General features: G+C 46.3%; 1 protein-coding gene across 1 annotated transcript in view; it reads right to left on the bottom strand.

Moving 5' to 3' along the window:
• Positions 1 to 31: 31 nt before the first annotated feature.
• The window catches only part of TTC17 (tetratricopeptide repeat domain 17), a 52218-nt gene continuing 28572 nt past the window's right edge, over positions 32 to 23677 (bottom strand). Inside the window, exons 15-26 of the mRNA XM_032960222.2 lie at positions 23205 to 23429; positions 22497 to 22683; positions 21845 to 21946; positions 20758 to 21275; positions 15025 to 15205; positions 14645 to 14716; positions 14013 to 14133; positions 6323 to 6482; positions 5669 to 5752; positions 4629 to 4748; positions 2963 to 3106; positions 32 to 805 (exon numbers count right to left, since the gene is read on the bottom strand). Coding sequence (XP_032816113.1) covers positions 683 to 805; positions 2963 to 3106; positions 4629 to 4748; positions 5669 to 5752; positions 6323 to 6482; positions 14013 to 14133; positions 14645 to 14716; positions 15025 to 15205; positions 20758 to 21275; positions 21845 to 21946; positions 22497 to 22683; positions 23205 to 23429 — 2037 coding nt within the window. The 3' untranslated portion in view covers positions 32 to 682. The remainder of the gene's footprint in view (positions 806 to 2962; positions 3107 to 4628; positions 4749 to 5668; positions 5753 to 6322; positions 6483 to 14012; positions 14134 to 14644; positions 14717 to 15024; positions 15206 to 20757; positions 21276 to 21844; positions 21947 to 22496; positions 22684 to 23204; positions 23430 to 23677) is intronic.

Below are 23677 nucleotides of genomic sequence, written 5' to 3'. Positions count from 1 at the left end.
CATTCCCACACATCCACAATGAGAAATCAGCTGAATCAGTCAAAGTGTTTAATCTCCACGTGGTACAAATACAAGGTCTGAAGGACACTGAGTACCACAAATATTCTCAATATTGAGATTCACCAAGCTCCCCACAAGTGTTGTAAAATATGCAACCATCTGCATTCTTGTGAACCTCACGATGGTTTATAATTGACAAGGAACATAAACCTCACGGCGTTTAGATTAAATTCATATTTTTTAAAGAATTGGCCATTTTCTGCTCAAATAAAAACTGAAAATGATCACCCTGTGAGGTTTGAATTTTGCCTCGACTCACCACAGGCATTGCCGATCACCCACGTCAAGACACGCAGGGATCGATACCACATGCTCTGCTGCATGTGCAGCCAACATCTGTCCATACAGGGCATGTGTCAAGTGTGTAGAGGGATTTCATCTTCTAATGTAATTACCATACGATTAATACACATCTGATTATGTTTAAATTTTGGACACAAATTTGACAAAAAAACCCAAGACGCCATGTTGTGCAGTTTCAAACTCTCCACATTTGATTCCAATACCAGTTGAGGGCAAAGGAGAGAACATAGGTGAGTGGCCCTCACAGGTGAGAACATGGGTGAATGGCCCTCTGAGGTGAGATCACAGGTAAGTGCCCATCCCAGGTGAGGTCACAAGCCTACTGGTTTTCATAGACAAGGATGTTGCATTGCACAGCTCGCAGACGCTCCAGGGCGGTAGGGTATTCTGGCTGTAGGGCCAGTGCTGATCCGTAGCACTGCAGGGCCTTTTGTCTGTCCTCCTATGCACACACAACCATGCCGGTGCCCATTGTAGTTAAAACATTAAAGATCCAGCCCTGCATTTTGTTCATCATGCATATCACTGCTGGCAGAAAGACCACGCTGGCCAGGCGGGAAGAGGCGGGCATACCCACACTTTACCCCACCACATGTAACCTGCCAGTCGAATGAGTACCCATTTGTATTGTTAGATGGACAGAGGTGGGGGCATTTAAGAAAATTGCCCCCATTTCAACTGTTACGCACGGAGATCGAGTCGAACTGGCGACATCTGGATCGCAAGTCCAGTGTTTGGCCCAACCGTTGCACCACGGCAGAATCCTATGGACAATTATTACTTAACAATGGCAAAACATATCCTAATAATTGAAAACTAACACCACAGAAACTGGAATGTAAAAAAATGCATAAAATCAATATTATTTGGGTCTTTTGGTAAAGCCACGTAGATAGAACAAATAATAAAAAATTATAACAATATCACGACGTTTCGATCACAACACAAGCAATTAATGGCGGCTTGCCATTCTTTTCCACCTCCATGTGGCGATGGCTCTTTCCGAGCTCTCGCCGAGCTTACATTTACAATAAAATGTCTTATATTGACAAGCAAATTTCTTACAATGACATGCTAATCTCTCACAATACAATGGCCACACCCACAGCTTCGTTTGTCAAGATATCTCTGATCTGCAATTTACATGCAAATTTCATCTCGAGCCCCGCCCACTGACCCTTGGGCTACACCCATCTCAAACGTTTATAACTACCTGCCTGAGCAGCGCTCCCACCATATATTCTCAGCAGCTCTCTCGCTATATTTTTCACCTGATGACGATTGCTTGTGTTGCGATCGAAACGTCGTGATATTGTTATTATTGTTATTATTTTTATTTAAAGCTTTCGTGACTGCAGGGATTCATATTCTTGGTTCTTTCGGTAAAGTCACATAGAAGGGAAACAATAAAATAATACAAATATAAAAAATAAAATTATCACGACGTTTCGACTGCAACACAAGCAATCATCATCAGGTGTGAAAACCACAGCAAGAAAATTTGAAAAAAGTGGCGGTTATTTTTAACGTTAGCATCACGGAGAGCAATTTGACAGTTCAGATGGACGAGTCCATCTATGTTCGGAAAAAGTTGGGGGGAGACGCAAATAATGAATGCAGTCTGAAAGCCACCGTAAGCGTGAACAATCAATTAAGACCCGAAATGGTTTATCAAATCCTTCCAATGATTGCTAAGCCAGAATCCATCTCGGTTTAAATTGTCTCTGTGTTTGTATATGTGGATAGCCTCATGAACGAATCTCTCATGGTAGCCAGATAGCTTGCAAAGAACCTCTGTATTGGAGAAGTCAATGTCATGTGAGCCTACTGAATTATAACAGTGATCTGCTACGGCCGAGGTGTTGGTCCTACCGTGTTTTAGGTCTGCTTTGTGTTCACGAATGCGGTCCGAGACATGTCGTTTGGTTTCTCCAATGTAACTACTACCACAGAGGCAACTTAGTTTGTAGACGCCAGGGTACTGTATGTCCGGAATCAAATCTTTTACAAACGGAACCAGATCACGGATTTTATGTAATGTGTTGAATCGGACCTGGATCTTGTGTTTATTCAAGATTTTGGAGATCTTTTTTGTGATCCCCGCAATGTAGGGTAAAATGATGGTTTTGAAAGGCTCCTCAAGAGGGTCCTTCTTCATGGTTGGAGTGATAGCTTTGCGGATTGTGTAGTCGGAGTAACCATTAGCCTTAAGAGCTTGGTGTACGTGCTTGATGTCCTAATAAAAAATAGACCTGATGGTTCAATGAGCCACTCTGTCTACAGGAAAGCTACCCATATGTATTGCTTACCTGAAACCGGATTCTCACCACCATCCATCCCAGAAGAATTCCCTCATCAAGACTCAACTCTTATTTACAGCCCTGAGCCAGCAGTGGAAATCCAACATTTTTATCGCAGGGGTGAGTTTGTCACGGGACGGATTTCCTCACACAGTGATATGAATTTCATCAACCCTGGGTCAATGCTCCGGAGTCAACAGGATTTTCTCACAACCTTCTGATTGCGAGCTGCTAACTCTACTACTCACTTGGCTTCTGTTGCGATGTGAATTAGGTGCGAGCAGTGGCACGGTGCTCACCATGGCGAGGTAGGCATTGCCCAGCGTGCAGTGTGCGGTAGGGTTTCTGGGAGAGATGTGCACTGCCATGCCAGCCACGACCTGAGCCTCCTTCCCCAGCCTGGCCTGTAGGAGCACGTTCGCGAGACTAACCAGAGCCACGTCCTACAACGCACGCGCCGGATAGGCAGGTCAACATCGCAAGCCACTTGACAACGATTATTCCCAACAGGCAAACCCAACAGGCACACTCTGCCTCACAGAGCTGTGTCAACATGGAATGATCTCTCAAGACACACGAAATGCACCACCAACCTCAACATTTAACTGATTTACAACTTTAATTCAAACAAACTGGCACATCTGCAACTGGTGCAGCAAGAGTAGATTCTACATAAACCAGTGCATAATTAATTATCTACATGTTGATGAGTTTGGGAGTGATTTTCAGTATACAGGGAGACCTTGCTAAGCACTACCCCGTAGAATGCTGATTCATTATAGTGCTCTTTGTCCTGGTGACATTTTTAATAAAAAAATTAAGAACATCCAAAAATCTTAGAAGCGCTTTTGAGTCAGAACATGCCGCACTGGCCGAGGAAACATAAAGCCAATGAGAGCAAGAAATGCTCCGAGCTGAGAAACGCTCGCCAGTATTTAAAAAAACACGTGCCCACTGACGTATGTTTACTCCACCTTGGTCTCTGCCTCATTTATGTTTGTTTTTGTGACCATTTTAAGACCCATTATGTCTGGAAAAAGGCCTGCAAGTGTTCGTGCTGGAAATGTGACCAAAGTGTCAGGAAAAGTATCACTTTCGATGTCAAAATCCAAGTGATATGGCGGGTTGAGGGCAGGTGAGCATCAGGTGGCTGTGGGTTGTCGGTAGAATGCACTCGTGAGTATAGTACATAATATTGATATAACAAAATATTCGCTTTTATTTATTAAATCATGTTTACCATCTGTATTTTTATTAGTACTTTTACCGATATCCCAATGAATCCCTCATGTATTGCTCATAAACAAGAAATAACATCAGGAATGCATCTCCATATATAATAGTAAAATGACCCATTTTCGTGTTGATTCAATTTGCGCTCACTTCTCCAGGAACACATCTTGAGCACTAAGCGAGGTCTGCGTGTATACATGTGTGTTAAGTTAGAGATTTAAAATGTGTATGTTTTCTATGTGTGGGTGGGGGAACGGTGTAATAGTGTTTAGCACGCTGCGCTACAAACCCAGCGACCAGAGTTTGATTTCCATTCAAGGCCAACACCAGTGCTGATGATCTGAACAGGTTCTGGACCTCCCCTAGGTTGACTGAGCCTCACATGAGTAGCTAGTGCGGTGTGTAAAAATCGCCACGCAAGACAAAGGGAGCCGGGTGTGGTGCTGGCCACCCACCCCCTCGAGTGATGGCCTTCATAGGTGCTCGATAATAGCACTTGCCCCAAAAGTTTGGTCAAGGCTAAATGGGGAATCTTTATATTTGTATGTGTGTATACGCATCATTACGTGTTTATTGTATGTCACTTGCCACCCTGGACTACCTTGCAAATTCTATGTTTCTCTAACGCAAACGATTTTCTCTGAAACATTGAAATAGAAAAAACCCCATAACAACCACCAGACATGGTGCACAGTGACGAAGGTGCAGCGAAGCCCTGGCGGTGTCGGGCACCTTCATGTGGTGAGGGGCGTGGTGCAGGCTATGTCTCAGGCAATCGATCGCACGTCGCCCCTGGCCCTGGATCCTCCAGTAGAGGGCAGCGAGGTTGGCCAACACCCATGATGTGTCATTCTGTGGGCAGAACATATAGCCAGCACACAGCACGGTTGGCTATGTACGGTGCGAAATAAGTTCAACATACACACATACAAGTGTTCAGCTCTCGCACGAGATTGAACCAAGTTCTCTCGTGTTTAATGCTGGAGTTGAGAGCACATAAAGGGAGTTTGAGCACAGTGAGTGGAGGGGAGTAGAGCGAGATGAGAGGGGAGAGGTATGAGAATGCATAGAGGGGAGTAGAGTAGAGAGGGAAGGGGGTCCATGGAGGATCTTGATAATTGTGAATGCGACCTTAAATTGATCTCGGATTGGCAGCCAGTAGAGGGATTGGAATATTGGGGAGATGTGGTCTCATTTACAGGTGCGGACGAGAAGCCTGGCAGCTGCATTTTGGATCATCTGGAGCTTGGAGATGAGGAATTTAGGGGACAAGGGATGTGGGGAGGTGGTAGAGGACAGAATTCCAGAAGGCTATTTGGGTTGTGACAAAGGTATGGATTTTAGTCTGCATCAGCTAGGGTGAGGACGTCGCAGGCGCTGTAGAGTTGCGAGACATGGGAAGAAAACGAGAACGAAGGCTGAATAAAACCCAAGATTACAAAGGATCATATGAACCTCTGACACCTGGCGGGTGTGGGTGATGCAGATTTGCAAGCCAGAGTAATTTCCTACTCAAATAAGCATTTAGGCAGTGTTCAGTTCCTGTTTGCAGTCCTGAGCCAGTGGTAGGAATTCCTAGTTTTATGGCAGGGGGGAGTCCATAGGACAACCACTATTTACTTTGCCAGAGTGATGATGGGCCGAGTCAACCACCAACCAATATTTTGACTCTAAATCTTCCAATTGTAAGCTACTTGGCCGGAAAGAGTGTCTATAAGGCTTGTAAGTTAAGTTTGAGATAGTGTTCTGAGTATGAAGAGATCCTCGAACACCTTCTCCATCGCTCTGGCGATTCGGGTGGCCACGTGCTCCAGACGTCGTTCCCCTAATGAGGCCTTGGCCAGTCTCTCCAGCTCCTGGGGGAAACACAGCAAAGCACCACACATCACAGCATCACAGTCTATCCACTCCACAGTAAAGCCTCAATGTAATTGTTACAAACACGTGTGTTTGATAGCTATCATAGTGTTTAAGCTAATTTGTGACATTTGAGTACATCTGTCTGATACGGATGCTGGTGGCATCAGTGGGTTTGGCCATGATGACTTTCTCGCCAAGATCTAGATACCGTTTGTTTTCGGAAATTTCAACTCCATGAGTTTCCAAATGTGGTTGATGGATGAGGAACAGTGTTAGGTGACGCTGTGGCCAGAAGAATACACGACCGATATTTGAGTTTACTACAGAGGCTACTGACAACCTTTGCTAATGCAGAACATGTATGGTTGTGTACCCGGGTGGTTGTAAATGGCTCTCATGCATCAAAATAAAAGTGGTTTCCTACACAAATTAGCATATCCTGTTTATAGGCCTTAGCCAGTCGTGGAAATTCCACATTATGGTGGGGATGAGTATATCCTAAGGACAGTCACTGTAAACCTCCCTACATAGTAATGCTCATGTTGTGGATGCGCGTGTGTGGTTACCCCTCGCAGACGCTTCTCTCCTCCATACATGAGGGAGCCGCGAGCGCCTACGCCGGCCAGGTGGTCCAGCGTGTGCATGCTGGCCGGCAGGGCCGGGTTGCACACCGGCTCCGAGAATGGCTCCTGCAGCGGCGACGTCAGGTCGATGTGTTCCGCCACACTACACGCGCCACACACCCACTGCTCGTTAGCCGCACCCTGCACAATACCAAACGCTTCTCTGTGAAACGTTTGTCATCGAGTCTGTTGAGCCGTTGAATAGTCACTCGCTCACCAGCGGTCAGTCGCCATGAACTTCACTCATGGATTCCACCACCCATGTTGAGGACTCTCTACTGGACTGTTACATCTCATCTGCACTGTGTGGAACCACTGTACTATAGGACACAACAACACACTTAAATTTCGATTTAAAGCTTTCATGACTGCAAGGGTTCATCTTCTTTGGTTCTTTCGGTAAAGTCACGTAGAATGAGAATAAAATAATAAATTGAGCAAATAAAATAACACAATAAAATTCTCACAACGTTTCGGCCACAACACAAGCGGCCTTCATCAGGTGAAGGGACGAGACTGTCTGGAGGACAGCGCTGGAGCGAAAAAGCCATGCTCAGATCGCGACCTTTAAGCTGTGTGAGAAGAAACAAAGCGCCTTGACAAAGGAATTAGCATAGAATTTAGCATTGAAATAGCTGAGTGATTAGCTTGTGATTGGTCACAGAAATGGCTATGTTAAAGTTAAAGCATACACATCCACAGAGGCACCCCTTGACAAAGGAATTTATTATTTTATTCTCATTCTACGTGACTTTACCGAAAGAAGAAGATGAATCCTTGCAGTCACGAAAGCTTTAAATCGAAATTTAACCGCCTCTACGGGGAGGGATTCCACACAACCTTAAGATCATTCAACAGACTCCGGGATAAGAAGGCTCAACTAATCGAGTCTCTCACCTTTCTGAAGAGATTCCGCGACTCTAAGGTAATACCAACCGCATTTACACTAACCTCTGCTGCTGCAACTACTGTCTCGTGCAGGACGTTTGGGCCTTCAAGAGGTGCGGGGGGCCTACAGGACGTGTGGGGGGCATACAGGACGTGTGGGGGGCCTACAGGACCTGTGGGGGGCCTTCAAGACGTGCGGGGGGCCTACGAGACGTGTGGGGGGCCTACGAGACGTGTGGGGGGCCTACAGAGAGCCGCTGTGCCGCTACGACGCCCTCACGCTGCACGACGGCGGCACGGCGGCGGCGCCGCGGCTGGCGCGCTACTGCGGCGCGGCGCCGCCCGGCAGCGTGCACGCGACGGGGCCCGCGCTGCTGCTGCCGCTGCTGCTGCGCACGGACGGCGAGAACGCCGCCACGGGATTCCTCGCCAGCTTCACGGCCCAGAGGCCCGCGCAGCCCGCAAGATGGCCGCCTAAGGCGCGCGCGGCCAGCAGCGGCTGGCGGGGCCGTTTGTGAGGGGGCCGAGGGAGCCGACGGAAGGGGCCGACGGAGCCGAGGGGGCCGAGGGGGCCGACGGAGCCGGGGGGGGCCGACGGAGCCAGGGGGGGCCGACTGAGTCGGGGGGGGGCGATGGAGCTGGGGGGGGGCGACGGAGCCAGGGGGGGCCAACGGAGTCGGGGGGGGGGCGACGGAGCCGGGGGGGGCCGACGGAGCTGGGGGGGGGGGCGACGGAGCTGGGGGGGGCTGACGGAACCAGGGGGGGGCCGACGGAGTCGGGGGAGGGGTGACGGAGCCGGGGGGGGCCGACGGAGCTGGGGGGGGGGCGACGGAGCTGGGGGGGGCTGACGGAACCAGGGGGGGGCCGACAGAGTCGGGGGAGGGGTGACGGAGCCGGGGGGGGGCGACGGAGCCGGGGGGGGCGACGGAGCTGGGGGGGGGGGGGCGACGGAGCTGGGGGGGGCTGACGGAACCGGGGGGGGCCGACGGAGTCGGGGGCCGACGGAGCCGGGGGGGGCCGACGGAGCCAGGAGGGGGCCGACGGAGCTGGGGGGGGGCGACAGAGCCAGGGGGGGGCCGACGGAGGTGGGGGCGGGGCCGACGGAGCCAGGGGGGGGCCGACGGAGGTGGGGGCGGGGCCGACGGTGTCGGGGGGGGGGCGACGGAGCCGGGGGGGGCGACGGAGCCGGGGGGGGGCCGACGGAGCTGGGGGAGGGGTGACGGAGCCGGGGGGGGGGCGACGGTGTCGGGGGGGGGGGGCGACAGAGCCGGGGGGGGGCGACGAAGCCAGGGAGGGGCGACGGAGCTGGGGGGGGCCGAGGGTGTCGGGGGGGGGGGGCGACAGAGCCGGGAGGGGGCCGACGGAGCCAGGGAGGGGCGACGGAGCCAGGGAGGGGGCGACGGAGCCAGGGGGGGGCCGACGGAGCTGGGGGGGGCGACGGAGCTGGGGGGGGGGGGTGACAGAGCTGGAGGGGGGGCCGACGGAGCTGGGGGGGGGCGACGGAGCCAGGGGGGGCCAACGGAGTCGGGGGGGGGCGACGGAGCCGGGGGGGCCGACGGAGCTGGGGGGGGGGCGACGGAGCTGGGGGGGGCTGACGGAACCAGGGGGGGGCCGACGGAGTCGGGGGAGGGGTGACGGAGCTGGGGGGGGCCAACGGAGTCAGGGGGGGGTGGGACGACGGCGCAAGCAGAGGGAGCCGACACTGACTTTCTCACACATCATACACTGACTCACTCACACATCATACACTGACTCACTCACACATTATGCACTGACTCACTCACACCATGCACTGACTCACTCACACATCATACACTGACTCACTCACACCATACACTGACTCACTCACACATTATGCACTGACTCACTCACACACCATGCACTGACTCACTCACACACCATGCACTGACTCACTCACACATTATGCACTGACTCGCTCATCATGCGCTTACTCACTCACACATCATACACTCGCACAACCACTGACCCATTCACTCATCATACACAGGTTCACTCATTGTTTGCTGGCTCACTCGCACATCATACACTGACTCACTCATCATGCGCTGACTAACACATCGTGCGCTGACTCACATCATACACTCACTCACACTGCCACTGACTCGCTCACACATCATATACTCCCTCACACATCATTCACTGACTCACTCTTCATACGCTGACTCGCACATCATACACTGACTCGCACATCATACACTCACTCACACTGCTACTGACTCGCTCACACACCATACACTCGCTCACACATCATTCACTAACTCACTCTTCATACGCTGACTCGCACATCATACACTCACTCACGCTGCTGCTGACTCACTCTTCATACGCTGACTCGCACATCATACACTGACTCGCACATCATACACTCACTCACTCTGCTGCTGACTCACTCACACATCATACACTGGGAGTGTCGTGCTGCCAGCTATGGCTGCAGTTTTTTTGTCGTACGTGTTATGTATAACGTTTATTGTTAAATTTAAATTCACAGTTCCTATGATTACTGTTGTTACATTGTTTTACAGCTTTATTTTGGTGATTCGAAAACATATGGTTAATCTAAATTTTCTCATGGTTGTTGTTGTTGGCTTGCACCACATTGATTTTAACACACAGCGTTTTAACATGTTTTTTTGCGTGGAATATTTGCTGGTTTATTCCAGGATGTTTCTGTTACGCGTTGTTGCTTTAAGATGTTCTGTGTTCAAATTTTGTTTGTTGCGGTTGCAGCCGACTTAAGAGCCGCATGGCTCACAGGGCTATACCAAATAAATGAAACTTGAATGAAAACTTAAATGCAAAACGAATTCTAGCTAGAACTAGCTTCGCTCTTATCTCGGACAAAATCAGACTTACACGCACCGAACTCGATCAGTTAGACAAGACACTCTACAAATCACACTTAACATTTACAGCAACAATGTCTACATCGGATTGGGAACATGTAGACAATATGACTACCTCTTCGGCTGCCACTATGTCGACCAAATGTAGGGACAATTTGATTTCCAAATTCAATCACCTCTCCAACAAAAAATCGGATCCACACACCGAAAAGATAGACGTCAACAAAGTCGTAATTAATCGCAGTAACAGTTCCATTTCTGATGGTCTGAAATCCGTTTCAGCTAAAGGTCTAAACTTTGCTGTCACACCGAGACACATACCGGTTAAAGATATCATTGCCCATGTCGACGTTGCACTCAAGGGCTTGAGTCACATCTCTGCAGACGTAGCAAGATCTGAAATCGCTGCAACCCTCAAAAACGCTAAGTTGCCACCCAGCAACATCAGCAAAGACGAACGCTTTGAATTATCTCAATTAAAAAAGAGAGATGATATTGTCGTCCTCTCAGCCGACAAGGGCAATGCCACTCTCATCATGGACAAAACAGAATATAACAACAAAATTCAAGAACTACTCAACGATGGCAGCTATACAAAAATCAAAAAGAGATCCCACCAACAGCCAGGTTACCAAAACGAACAAAATCATCTCTGATTCAACAGCATTAATTGATCAGACCAAACAGTTCTCGTTGAAACCCTCTGCTGCCAGACCACCAAGATTATATGGCCTTCCAAAGATACACAAAGAAGATACACCCCTTCGTCCCATCGTCTCTACTATCAACTCCCCCACCTATAAACTGGCACGTTTTCTTGCTGATATACTGCGACCTTTCACTGGAAAAAACATCTCTGCGGTACTAAATTCTACTCACCTGGTATCGACAATCAAAGGCATTTCCCTGTCCCCAGACGACCTGCTTGTCAGTTTTGATGTGGTGTCCTTGTTCACCAAAGTCCCGGTACCTGACACCATCGCTATCATTGAAGACCTGGTTCATTAAGGACTGCATACTGATGTACCCCCCTGGTGAGACATTGCTTAACCAACACATACTTCACTTGGAATGGAACTTTCTACAAACAAACTGAGGGCACCCCAATGGGCTCCCCCCTATCTCCGGTTGTAGCCAACGTATTCATAGAAAAATTTGAAACTGACACCATCCAGACTGCCACTCTACGCCCGACCTTATGGAAGAGGTACGTGGATGACACCTTTGTCATCTGGCCGCATGGCCAGCCTGCTCTAGACCAATTCCGCGACCACATCAATTCCATACACCCAGGCATCAGATTTACCATGGAGGTCGAAAAAGATGGCAAACTACCCTTTTTGGATGTCTTAATTAAAAGAAGACATGATGGTTCAATGAGCCACTCTGTCTACAGGAAAGCTACCCATACAGATGCTTACTTGAAACCGGATTCCCACCACCATCCATCCCAGAAGAACTCCCCTCATCAAGACTCTATACCATAGAGCCCAAAGCATTTCCGACCAGGAACACATTACCAGTGAACTCAAGCACGTACACCAGGCTCTCAGGGCTAATGGTTACTCCGACTACACAATCCGCAAAGCCATCACTCCAGTCATGAAGAAGGATCCTCTTGTGGAGCCACTCAAAACCATCACCTTACCCTACATTGCAGGGGTCACTAAAAAGATCTCCAAAATCCTGACTAAATACAAGATCCAGGTCCGATTCAACACAGTACATAAAATCCGTGATCTAGTTCCATCTGTAAAAGATGCTGTTCCAGACATACAGTACCCGGGCGTTTACAAACTAAAGTGCCTCTGTGGTAGTAGCTACATTGGAGAAACCAAACGACATATCTCAGACCGCATCCGCGAACATAAAGCAGACTTGAAACACGGTAGAACGAACTCCTCTGCCGTGGCAGATCACTGTTATAATTCAGTGGGCTCACATGACATTGACTTCTCCAAGACGGAGGTTCTTTGCAAACCAACCGGCTACCATGAGAGATTCGTTCATGAGGCCATTCACATATACAAGCACAGAGACAATTTCAACCGAGAAGATGGATTCTGGCTTAGTAACCATTGGAAAGATGTTTTAAACCATTTCCGTTCTTAATTAATTGTATTTTACGATGAACTTCAGACCGCAGCTCTTTCGCTGGCATTGACTCTTAATACCTCTCACACCAGGGTTAATGGTATGGTTTACAACATGGAGTATAACAGCGCCTCGCAGCTGTCTCTCTCCCCCTCCTCCGTTCCCACCATGGATGAACTCGTCCGTCTGAACGGGGCTCGTAGCTATCTGTGGTTCTAAAGTTGAGGGTAAGAATCCACCCATTTTTTAGCCATATAGCATTGTGATATATAACGACTTATTGTTGGTAGCTTAGCTGAGTGGATAATATATAGAGTTTATTGATAACATTGAGGTAGTTTATATTTTAGTTTTTATTGGTTTACTATATGGTATCCATTATATAGTGTAGTGTATACCCAGTTACTGTTAATAGCTCAGCTTATTGAAGAATATATTGAGTACATTTATTATATTGATGTAATTTAGACTTAGGCTTTTTCACATCGGTTTATTATATGATAGTCGAGTTGTTGCAGCCCCTTTGGCGTCCATGTACTAGGTGCCTCTGTGGATGTGTAGGCTTTGACTTTAACATAGCCATTTCTGTGACCAGTCACAAGCTAATCACTGAGCTATTTCAATGCTAAATTATCCTGTTTGATTTGTACTAGGTGCCTCTGTGGATGTGTAGGCTTTGACTTTAACATAGCTATTTCTATGACCAGTCACAAGCTAATCACGCAGCTATTTCAATGCTAAATTATCCGAACCAAACATTAAACTAATTTTCAATGGTACAGTATATTTTTTCAAGTAGTGGTATCCCAAACTTTCGCAGCAGCTTAAATTCCCTTTTCACACCATCAATATGTAAACTCCCCCTCGCCTGTCTGCACATGTTCACCCCCTCTACCCTGTTCATCATGCTAAGTCCACCAATTAAATGCTAATTTTTATGCTAATTCCTTTGTCAAGGCGCTCTGTTTCTTTTCACACAGCTTAAAGGTCGCGGTCAGAGCTTGGCTGTGTTCGCTCCATCACTGTCCTCGAGACAGTCTCGTCTCTTCACCTGATGAAGGCCACTTGTGTTGTGGCCAAAACATCGTGAGAATTTTATCGTGTTATTTTATTAATTTATTATTTTATTCTCATTCTACGTGACTTTACCGAAAGAACCAAAGAAAACAACACACTTATTCACTCAATCACCCACTCGCCACAATGCAGGTAACAACGCTTCTCTTTCGGTTTCTTTCCTCGCACTTCAGGATTCTGTTCCATTATGTCTTATAACCATGCTCTATTCAGACATGTGTCAACCTTTATTACTGTTTATTGCTCGCCACTTGACATATTGATCCTCTCACCAATTGAACCTTATGGCGGGACCTCATAAGCCCCCGGCTCTCGCATAAACTGCGTTGCGACGTCATTTTATGTCTGTTGAAGGCGAACAATACGGCAATCTATTCCTCTCGATGAGCTCTACACTACGAGCTAATCAAAGTTAAAAAGTTTTGTTTCTTATGCGCATTCGTCCTCGCTGCACTTGGACGACATGACAACAGAATGATCCGCGCCAGGTGGTTCGCGGCGTTTATGTGCACGGTGGGACGGAGTCGGGGGAAATAATTAATTAATTAGATTTGCTTTTGACTTCCGTTTATTCAGGACCCCGGAGTCCCGCCATAAGGTTCAATTAGCCCTCTCATCAATTGGTTAGCAACTGCTTTTAAAATAAATCGTACATCGCAGGGTAAAGCAGGGTGTCAGCATATAAAACCAGAGCAGGATCAATTCACCGGATGTTCTTGAGAGTGAGGGGAACCCAAGTGGAAGGGTGGATGTTGGGGTTGAGACGTCGAACTCGGATGCATTCCTTGGTGCTGGGCCAGCCTAGGTTCGCAAAGTTCTTGGCTGCTTCTGCACACACACCATTGCGACAGCACGCACACACCTAAAGGCAGCTGTGGAAACGGTTTCCGAGAAATTCTCAATCACACTTCGCATTCTATACTTATGTACGTCTTTAGCACTGTACGTAGCCAACCATTAACACGAATGGGCAGGTCACATGGCCCAGTGATAGCATGTTCACCGCTTGTTGAAGGAGTATGCGGTTTTGGATTCGGCGAGCCACCCTGGTAAATACTGTGGTGCTTATTAACCATGAAATACTACAAGCCATCTGCTTCACTCACAGTGGACGTTAAAGATCCCATGATGTTATTTAAAGAGAAATAGACCACTATGTGCCGGCGTCATGTTCCAATGTTTTTTTATAAAACACTAGCAAATTACTTTATTCATAAACACAGCAATCATCGCCCCTTTCCTGTGAAACACTTAGCAGGACCTTTCTAAAAACGAGACTGATTGGTAAACAAGCGTAATCACAATGATAATAATAATTAAGCACGTCCTCTTTGAGTACCTGGTTGCTGCTCTTTGCTGATTGGATGCCCTTTATCACCATTCTGCGGGATGCAATGTCCTTTCTGGAGAGCTGATTCCAGAGACAACACATTTACAATTCCTTTTCACAAACATCTTCCATCAAATGGTCATGATAAATGGACAGAGACCGGCAGAGGAGTAGCAGCCATTGTAGTTGATCAGTCACAGGGTGACCACATAATTTAATGGCCCATCTTACCTTCCAACATTTTCAAAAGTGTAAGGTAAAAGCCACCTCAAGTCACTTAAGAAATTCAGGTCCACAACTATGCCTCAGTGAGAAGGTTTTTTGCGACCAAATGAAGGTGATGTGGTGTAAATGCATAATCATCAGTCAAAAGGGACACCGCGTTTCACCTGGAGGTGCAGAGGTTTTTACGGGGCCACTAAGCTGGGGTTCAGAATCCTTCTGCGCTGGAGGAAACACCCACTGCTCTCTCTCTGCCTCTTCCATGGGACCTCCCTCTCTCTTCGGAATTAGACCAAAGTCTCCCCAGGCCTCCTTCTGTTTCCGCGATTGCTTTACTTGCACAGTTATCTGCACAACAACAGCCAAGCAACATCCACGTCGAGTCACCAACATTGCCTTAAAGTAATCATAAAGGTGCCTCAATGAGAGGCTAAAGTTATTATTCGGAGAACATGTTAGCATTCACATAGCAGCCTCCCTCTGAGTAAATGTGTGCCAGCAGCCCAGTTGCTACCTAATGGCAGCAGCAGAGAAGTTGTTTGGTTTGTGCTTCAGCTATGACTGTGCAGAGTCAAAGAGATGAAGATCCAAAGGAACTAGGTCTGGTATGCAAGCCAGATGTTGTAGAAGATCCCTCCGGGCTTCTCTAACAGATCCATTGGTATCTGGAGAGCGTATCACTGTACAATATCGTGCTCAAACCCCGCTCCTTTTACCACCAGTACAGTGTGTTTACAGGCCAATTCCAGACTTCATTTAACAAATAACAATGGAAGGAACCAATGATCACGATTCAATGCCACAAGGCAAAGATGCGTAGCCGTCAAAGAAGAATGGAGCAAGTCTTGCATTATCGGATAAGCCATTCCCACGCATACATAAAACATTCCTCTTCTTGGTTCTTTTGGTAAAGTCACGTAGAATGAGAATAAAACAATAAAACAAAATAAGAAAATTAAATTCTCACGACGTTTCGGCCACAACACAAGTAAGCCTTCTTCAGGTAAAGGAACAGAACTGTCGGGACGACAGCGCTTCAATGAACGCTGCTAAGATTTGCAGCGTCTTTTAAGCTAGGTGGGAGAAGTAAAGTGCCTAGACAAAGGAGTTTACATATCAAACAGGATAATTTAGCATTGAAATAGCTGTGTTAAAGTGTTGGATCAGCAGGGTGTTAAAGTCAGAAATTGGCATGTAACTGGGAGATTAGCATGATGTTAATGTGAGGGATTAGCATGTGACTGGTCACGGAAATAGCTATGTTAAAGTCAAAGTTTACATATCAACAGAGGCATTTAGTATATGGACGCTAAAGGACTGCAACTACCCAACTATCATACAATAAACCGATGTGAAAAAACTAAGTATAAACTACATCAATATAATAAATGTATTCAATATATTCTTCAATAAGTTGAGCTATTAACATAAAGTAACTGGGTATACACTACACTATATACTGAATACCATATAGTAAACTAATAAAAAACTAAAATATAAACTACATCAATGTTATCAATAAACTCTATATACTCACCAATTAGCTGAGCTACTAACAATAAGTTGTTATACATTACAATGCCATATGGCGAAAAAATGGGTGGCGGGTTTTTCTTTTCAACGTTAGCACCACGGACAGCGACGAGCTGTTCAGACGGACGAGTCCATCTATGCTTGGAACGGAGGAGAAACAGCCACGATGTGCTGTTATACTCCATGTTATAAACCATACCATTAACCATGGTGTGAGAGGTATTAAGAGGTAATGCCAGCGAAAGGGGCTGCGGTCTGAAGGTCACCGCAAATACAATTAAGAACCGAAATGGTTTAAAACATCTTTTCAAAGGTTACTAAGCCAGAATCCATCTTCTCGGTTGAAATTGTCTCTGTGCTTGTATATGTGGATGGCCTCATGAACGAATCTCTCATGGTAGCCGGTTGGCTTGCAAATAACCTCCGTCTTGGAGAAGTCAATGTCATGTGAGCCCACTGAATTATAACAGTGATCTGGCACGGCAGAGGAGTTCGTCCTACCGTGTTTCAAGTCTGCTTTATGTTCGCGGATGCGGTCCGAGATATGTCGTTTGGTTTCTCCAATGTAGCTGCTACCACATAGGCACTTTAGTTTGTAAACGTCCAGGTACTGTATGTCTGGAACAGCATCTTTTACAGATGGAACCAGATCACGGATTTTATGTAATGTTGAATCGGACCTGGATCTTGTGTTTGTTCAGGATTTTGAGTACATTTATTATATTGATGTAGTTTATACTTATTTTTTTCACATCGGTTTATTGTATGATAGTTGGGTAGTTGAGCGTCCATATACTAAATGCCTCTGTTGATATGTAAACTTTGACTTTAACATAGCTATTTCCGTGACCAGTCACATGCTAATCCCTCACATTAACATCATGCTAATCTCCCAGTTACATGCCAATTTCTGACTTTAACACCCTGCTGATCCAACACTTTATCACAGCTATTTCAATGCTAAATTCTCCTGTTTGATATGTAAACTCCTTTGTCAAGGCGCTTTACCTCTCCCACCTAGCCTAAAAGACGCTGCGAATCTTAGCAGCGTTCATTGAAGCGCTCAGCTGATTGGAGAATATATAGTTTATTGATAACACTGATGTAGTTTATATTTTAGTTTTTTATTAGTTTACTACATGGTATTCATTATATAGTGTAGTGTATACCCAGTTACTTTAGGTTTATAGCTCAGCTTATTGAAGAATATATTGAGTAGATTTATCATATTGATGTAGTTTATGCTTAGTTTTTTCACATTGGTTTATTGTATGATAGTTGGGTAGTTGCAGTCCTTTAGCATCCATATACTAAATTCCTCTGTTGATATGTAAACTTTGACTTTAACATAACTATTTCCGTGACCAGTCACATGCTAATCCCTCACATTAACATCATGCTAATCTCCCAGTTACATGCTAATTTCTGACTTTAGCACCCTGCTGATCCAACACTTTAACACAGCCATTTCAATGCTAAATTCTCCTGTTTGATATGTAAACTCCTTTGTCAAGGCGCTTTACTTCTCCCACCTAGCTTAAAAGACACTGCGAATCTTAGCAGCGTTCATTGAAGCGCTGTCGTCCCGACAGCTCTGTTCCTTCACCTGAAGAAGGCTACTTGTGTTGTGGCCGAAACGTCGTGAGACTTTTATTGTCTTATTTTGTTTTATTGTTTTATTCTCATTCTACGTGACTTTACCGAAAGAACCAGGAAAGATGAATCCTTGCAGTCATGAAAGCTTTAAATCGAAATTAAAAAAAAATACCTGTTTATCTGTAATTAAAAAGAAACCTATCAGAAGCACCGCCACTAGGGTGCGTTAGTTTAATGCAAATGAGAGGTTTTTTGGGTTAGATCGCGTACATATAAATGTGTCATTACATCCGCCACCACCTGACACAGCCAATTAGTAAGGTTTGTCATGTAAACAGAACATGCCAATTCGTTACTAGTACAGCACACCGGTGTGATGGAGAGTAAACCGACAACATTTACAATTCGATACTCAATTGATTTTGATGGTGAAGTTCTGTGCAAAACAAAGCTACTACTGGCCAAGACTAATTAGAAAATCTATCGAAATTGAAAGAAAGAAAAATAATTTAAACCGTTCGATAGCTACCGACTTACTGCTGCGTGGAAGCGAATCATCAAATAATACATTGTTTAAATACATGCCTACATAGGCCACCATATTTCAATAGGGATTACCATATTTTCCCGTATATAGCCCGCATACGCATATAACCCGTAGACGCATATACCCCGCAAAAATAGCGTTTTGTGTAAAACAAATTTCAGAAAGCCCGCACCTCCATATACCCCGCATGCATTCATATCTTTAACGTAGTTACCGCAGATAAATTCTATCATATTAATACAAAGTTTACATTTGTAATACATTGAACTATTGTTAACATTAAATCATGACGTGCACAAAGAAAACAAACTAACCTTAAAACAGTAAATAAGTAACAAAAGTAAATATCCAATAAATAAGTAACACATAACTGGTAGATAAGTAAGTGTACTGTTAGGCTTACCAGCATTCGACCTCATCATATTACAGCTACTGGACCAGTAGTTACCCCTGTACAGTTTTAGCACTGGTAGATTGTGCATTGCGCAGTACAGTAACGCCATTGCCTCCTGGCAACAAAGCCATTGGAAGTTTGAAACAAAGCTCATGGTCGGGACTGTATAGTCCTCAGCCAATAGCCGCGGCCTAAGGGACTCAGCAATTATGATTCCGCGTCTGGTAGATGCTTGTTAAGCCCCTTCCCATTGCGCAATGTAAACATTGTACAAACAATTCGAACCATTTAAAACGTGATAACACGTGCAATTTTAGTGTTAGTGGTTTATTCAGCAGTGCTTTAGTCAAACATAAGTGTTGCATAGTGGATAGTCCAACCATGAAAACATTTTACGAGTTATGACATGTCACACGTGTAAAATATTTTTGGGATAGCCTGCACCTCCATATGTTTTGTTTGTAAAAAGTGGTATACCCCGCGGGTTATATACGGGAAAATATGGTACCGTTGGTACGGCTAATTACACACAATGGACAGGAAGGAAAATATCAATGGGCTCACATAATGCGCATGCATAATGTACGCTGACTCAATAATCCCCCCCCACTTGCGCAAGAGCGCAAAAGTGTGGTCACCACATCTATGCCTCTATATAAGAAACGAAACAGGTGGACTTTTCCACAAATCTGGCTGTTGCCTGATGAAGCTAGTTGTAATTACTGGCGAAACGTCGTACTCAGATTGTAAATGTTGTGGCTTGGTTCTCCAACACACCGGTGTGCTGTACTAGTGACCATTTGGCATGTTCTGTTTACATACCAACCCTTACTATGAGAATAGGTTTTCCCCTTTTTTCTGGCAACAAACAGGTGTTAAGATGTTAAAACACCAAACTGAAACCTTTTACAAGGAATCATGTCTGCATTAACCACAATACTTGTGGTCGGAATGCAAACAAAAACACTGATAATATATGCAGTCTTTGAAACTGATTGGTCCACACCTTAGACAGCTTTCTTTTAAGCCTCGTCTCAAACGGTGTTAGACCAGAGGACGCCAAAAGGCGTACAGCACAAAGACAAGCACTATCAGAGTAATGAGAGCTCTCATTAGAAACAATGCATATATTATCAGAGTATTTTTTTTTGTTTGCATTCTGACCACAAGTATTGTGGTTAATGCAGACATGATTCCTTGTAAAAAGTTTCAGTTTGGTGTTTTAACATCTTAACACCTGTTTGTTGCCAGAAAAAAGGGGAAAACCTATTCTGATATTTTGGTACTGGCAAAGGAGGTCCCATGATGTAACCCTTACTAGACGACTGTGTCGGGTGGTGGCGGGTTTAACGACACATTTATATATTTACGCGATCTAACCAAAAAACCTCTATTATGGATGATATTGTTCGCAAAAGCCTACGTGTTAAACTAGGACCACATAGCTTGAACAATTATTGGTGTTGATTCAGGCTGCCTTCCCACTAATTTGTGGTTTCCCGCACCTCTGAATCATTCTCTCTCTCTGGGAGCGAACAAGAATAGTGCACGTTATATATTCAACATCGTAACTTTATAGTTATAATTTTAATTTATAAGCCGCATTTCATCCGTGGATACCAATACGCCATGTAAGACGAGCAGGAAATAAACAGGATGGGGGTAAATGGCCAGAATTCGGGGGGTAAAGGCACGTTTAAAGAGTTGAGTTTTTCAAAACAGACTTAATATATCTAATGATTCTGAGCATCTTATTAGCAAAGGAAAAGCGTTACAAGGCTTGAGAACTGTACTGGCAAAAATCAAATATCACTGTTGTAAGGTGCTTACCCACTCATCTTCATCTCCATCGCGACAGTCCCCAAAGCAGGGCCCGGCCTGTGAGTCGCCAGCAACCATGCGTAGCCCCTGCAAGTCCACCCGCTGCCCTTTGACCTCGAGCGCTCCCTCGAACCAACCGCTCTCTGACCACACAGTGGACAAGACGTCGCCCAGTGCCGACCGCGGCTCCTCCACCATGGAGTCGTCAGCGCCGCGCTGCTCTGTACTTCCGTCAGTCGAGTCCAGTGTGGAGGATTTTGCCTCTTCTTCCAAGCCTTGCGTCTCCTTCCGAGTGAGTTCCGGCCCTGCAATGATGCCCTCCTTCCCTTCCACTTTGAAGAGCCTCTCCTTCTGACTTGGCTGCATATCTAAGCTTGTTTTCCAATTGTCAGATTTCATTTCGGCCTCAAGGTCTTGCTGTGGCTCATCTTCTTTGAGTTTCCCCACCTCATCCACCTCCTCTGATTCTGGCTTTTGCTCCTCCTTCAAGTGGACCTCCTCCCCTGTGCCATTTTGGCTTCCAGCACCTACAACACATTATAAGCTTGCTCAAACAATACATCCACCACTCATTCACACCATATAGCCACCACTCATTCACATCATACAGCTACCATTTATTCACATTCTACATGCACAGTTCACCACTCACTCACCCAATGCTTCAATCACTCAACAAATGCACCAGTTATTCTTCCCAATACAGAAAACTCAATGAAGGTGTGGCGAGTGTCGGTGCAGCGAGTGTCAGGTCATGGTATCTGGTAAGGAGCGAGTCTGAAGGGGGTAGAGAGTGGTGTGTCAGGTGACTGTCATATGAGTGGTGAGTGGGGAGTAGTATCTGGTTGAAACATTGAAGTTTATATTGAACACCCACATATAGGCAGGGCTGTCCAATAGTTAAACGATGCAGACACAACTGCAATTGTCCATAGTGAGTACAACATAGACATGTGCTGCTGATAACTCGTACCACTGGTGAAGCTATACAATAACATTGTGTTACGTAGTTCTGTATAATTTTGAACAACACTCAGACTGATTACCGTTAAGATGTTTGTGAAACCTGTAACGGGATTGTTAACAGAAGACAAACCTTGTTCTGTCCTTCCATGCTGAACGAGGGAAGAAGGAAGTGCCGCCCCAATGTCTCGTGTGCTGTGTGTTGCAGGGATCTCTTTCTGCTCACTGCAATTCCCTGGAAACAGTCGGCACACTCGTCACTTACTACGCGCTCGTCAATCCCCACACACTAGACAACACGATGGTATATAGACAACGTGCTCCAGAGTTAGATGGAGGGAGGGGGCTCGCTGAGTCAGTTGGGGTGTTGCCAGTACATGACGGCATGGTGATCTTATCAGAATAAATATGGGAAGGAGGCAGATTATCTGCTTATATTATTTGTGAATGATATCCTCTACAATGATAGTAATTATTTTGTGTTGTGTATTCTATAGTTTTCCATCGAACTAGGACTCGCAACTAATCGATGTTGTTCATAAGTACTCTGATGAGACCGACTTTGCTGATGACACACTCAATCTCATAACTGGTGAAGAGTTTACTTGTAGTAATTCAATGCTGCTGAATAAACATACTCTCTGGCCATGTGGTAAAATATACTTTTATTTCTTATATGCAGATAGATAGAGGAAGGAGATGTATTATCAGCTAATTTACTTTGATAATTATATATGATTGAGCTAGAGCGAGCGAGGCTCACTGGGTCAGAGTTGAGGTTTTACCGGTTCGTGACAGCGTGGTGATCTTGTACAGGGTTGGGTATAGCTGCAGGCAACGGGCTCGGAGCAGGCCCTGTCCGCAGAGGTCACAGTGCTGGTTCAGCTGCAGTGCTCGGTCAAACGCTTCCACCGCTCCACCTGCCTTCCGATCATCCAGCAACACGTTGCCCAGCACCAGAAAAGCCGCGGCCTTCACACCCAAACACAACAACTTCAGTAATCAAATTTAGAAATCGAGACAGTTTTATTTCAAAGGAACCTTGCATGTCTTAGCCAATCATTGTTTGAGTAAATACAGGTCCAGTACATGCCGTCATTTCCATATGCGTGTGCGTGTGTGGCGAGCTCAGCAGCTTTCTTCCCAAGTGTCCTCCAAGATCTGCCTCTGTGGAGGAGGCGTATGAAGAATGCTACTGGGCAGTTGGAGGCAGTTACCCTCCAATAACAATAAAGAGCGGTGGAGCAACGGACAAAAAAATGAAACAAGTGCTAGGCAGCTAAAACACAGTGAGGTGGCACAATTGGGGCGACATTTGGTGTATTTGGTAGTCCTCTCAAAGCATAGCGCCTGGGTCTGTCCCATGACCTGCCAGAGCCTTCCACACTTGACGTGACAGCCTCAAAGTGCAATTAGCCTGGCACAGGCACTGCGATGAGGTCTTCACCACTTAGCGGCAAATGACGGCATGGTTTTGCGGTGGTGAGGCTTACCTGGTCGGCAGTGTGGTTGAGTGAGTGGTTTAGAAGGAGGGCGGCCTCCGTCAGCTGGCTCAGGTGCAGCGCAAGGGCTGCGTGGTCCGTAAGCGGCACGTGCCGTGCGCCCTGGGGAGCCAAACGCACTGCGGCCTGCAAGCACGCGGCCGCCCGTACCGCCTTCCCCTCTCCACGCCAGTGCAGCCCAGCGAGCACGTGGAAGACCCACCGGGGCTCTACGCACTGCGAGCCCCGACATGCCGCGTGCACAGATTTACACTCCCTTCATGAGGGTCATGCACCGTTACCAATTCTATTAAGTATGGTCTTAATTTCCACGTGTTCACATCCTGGTAGCGTAGTGCAGTGGAAACATGGGCCAGCGGCAGTGCGTTTGCCACTTGTTGCGGAGACTTTTGGTCCGGTTTCAGCAGCCGCCCTGGTTAATACTTTGGGTGAATTAACCGTCAAAATATGTGCCATTTGCTACA

The sequence above is a fragment of the Petromyzon marinus genome, chromosome 24, assembly GCF_048934315.1.
Source record: "Petromyzon marinus isolate PM22_M1 ecotype Great Lakes invasive population chromosome 24, UKy_Petmar_22M1.pri1.0, whole genome shotgun sequence".
Lineage (NCBI taxonomy): Eukaryota > Metazoa > Chordata > Hyperoartia > Petromyzontiformes > Petromyzontidae > Petromyzon > Petromyzon marinus.
The sequence above is the reverse complement of the archived record's forward strand: the minus strand, read 5'-3'. Positions and strand labels throughout refer to the sequence as shown.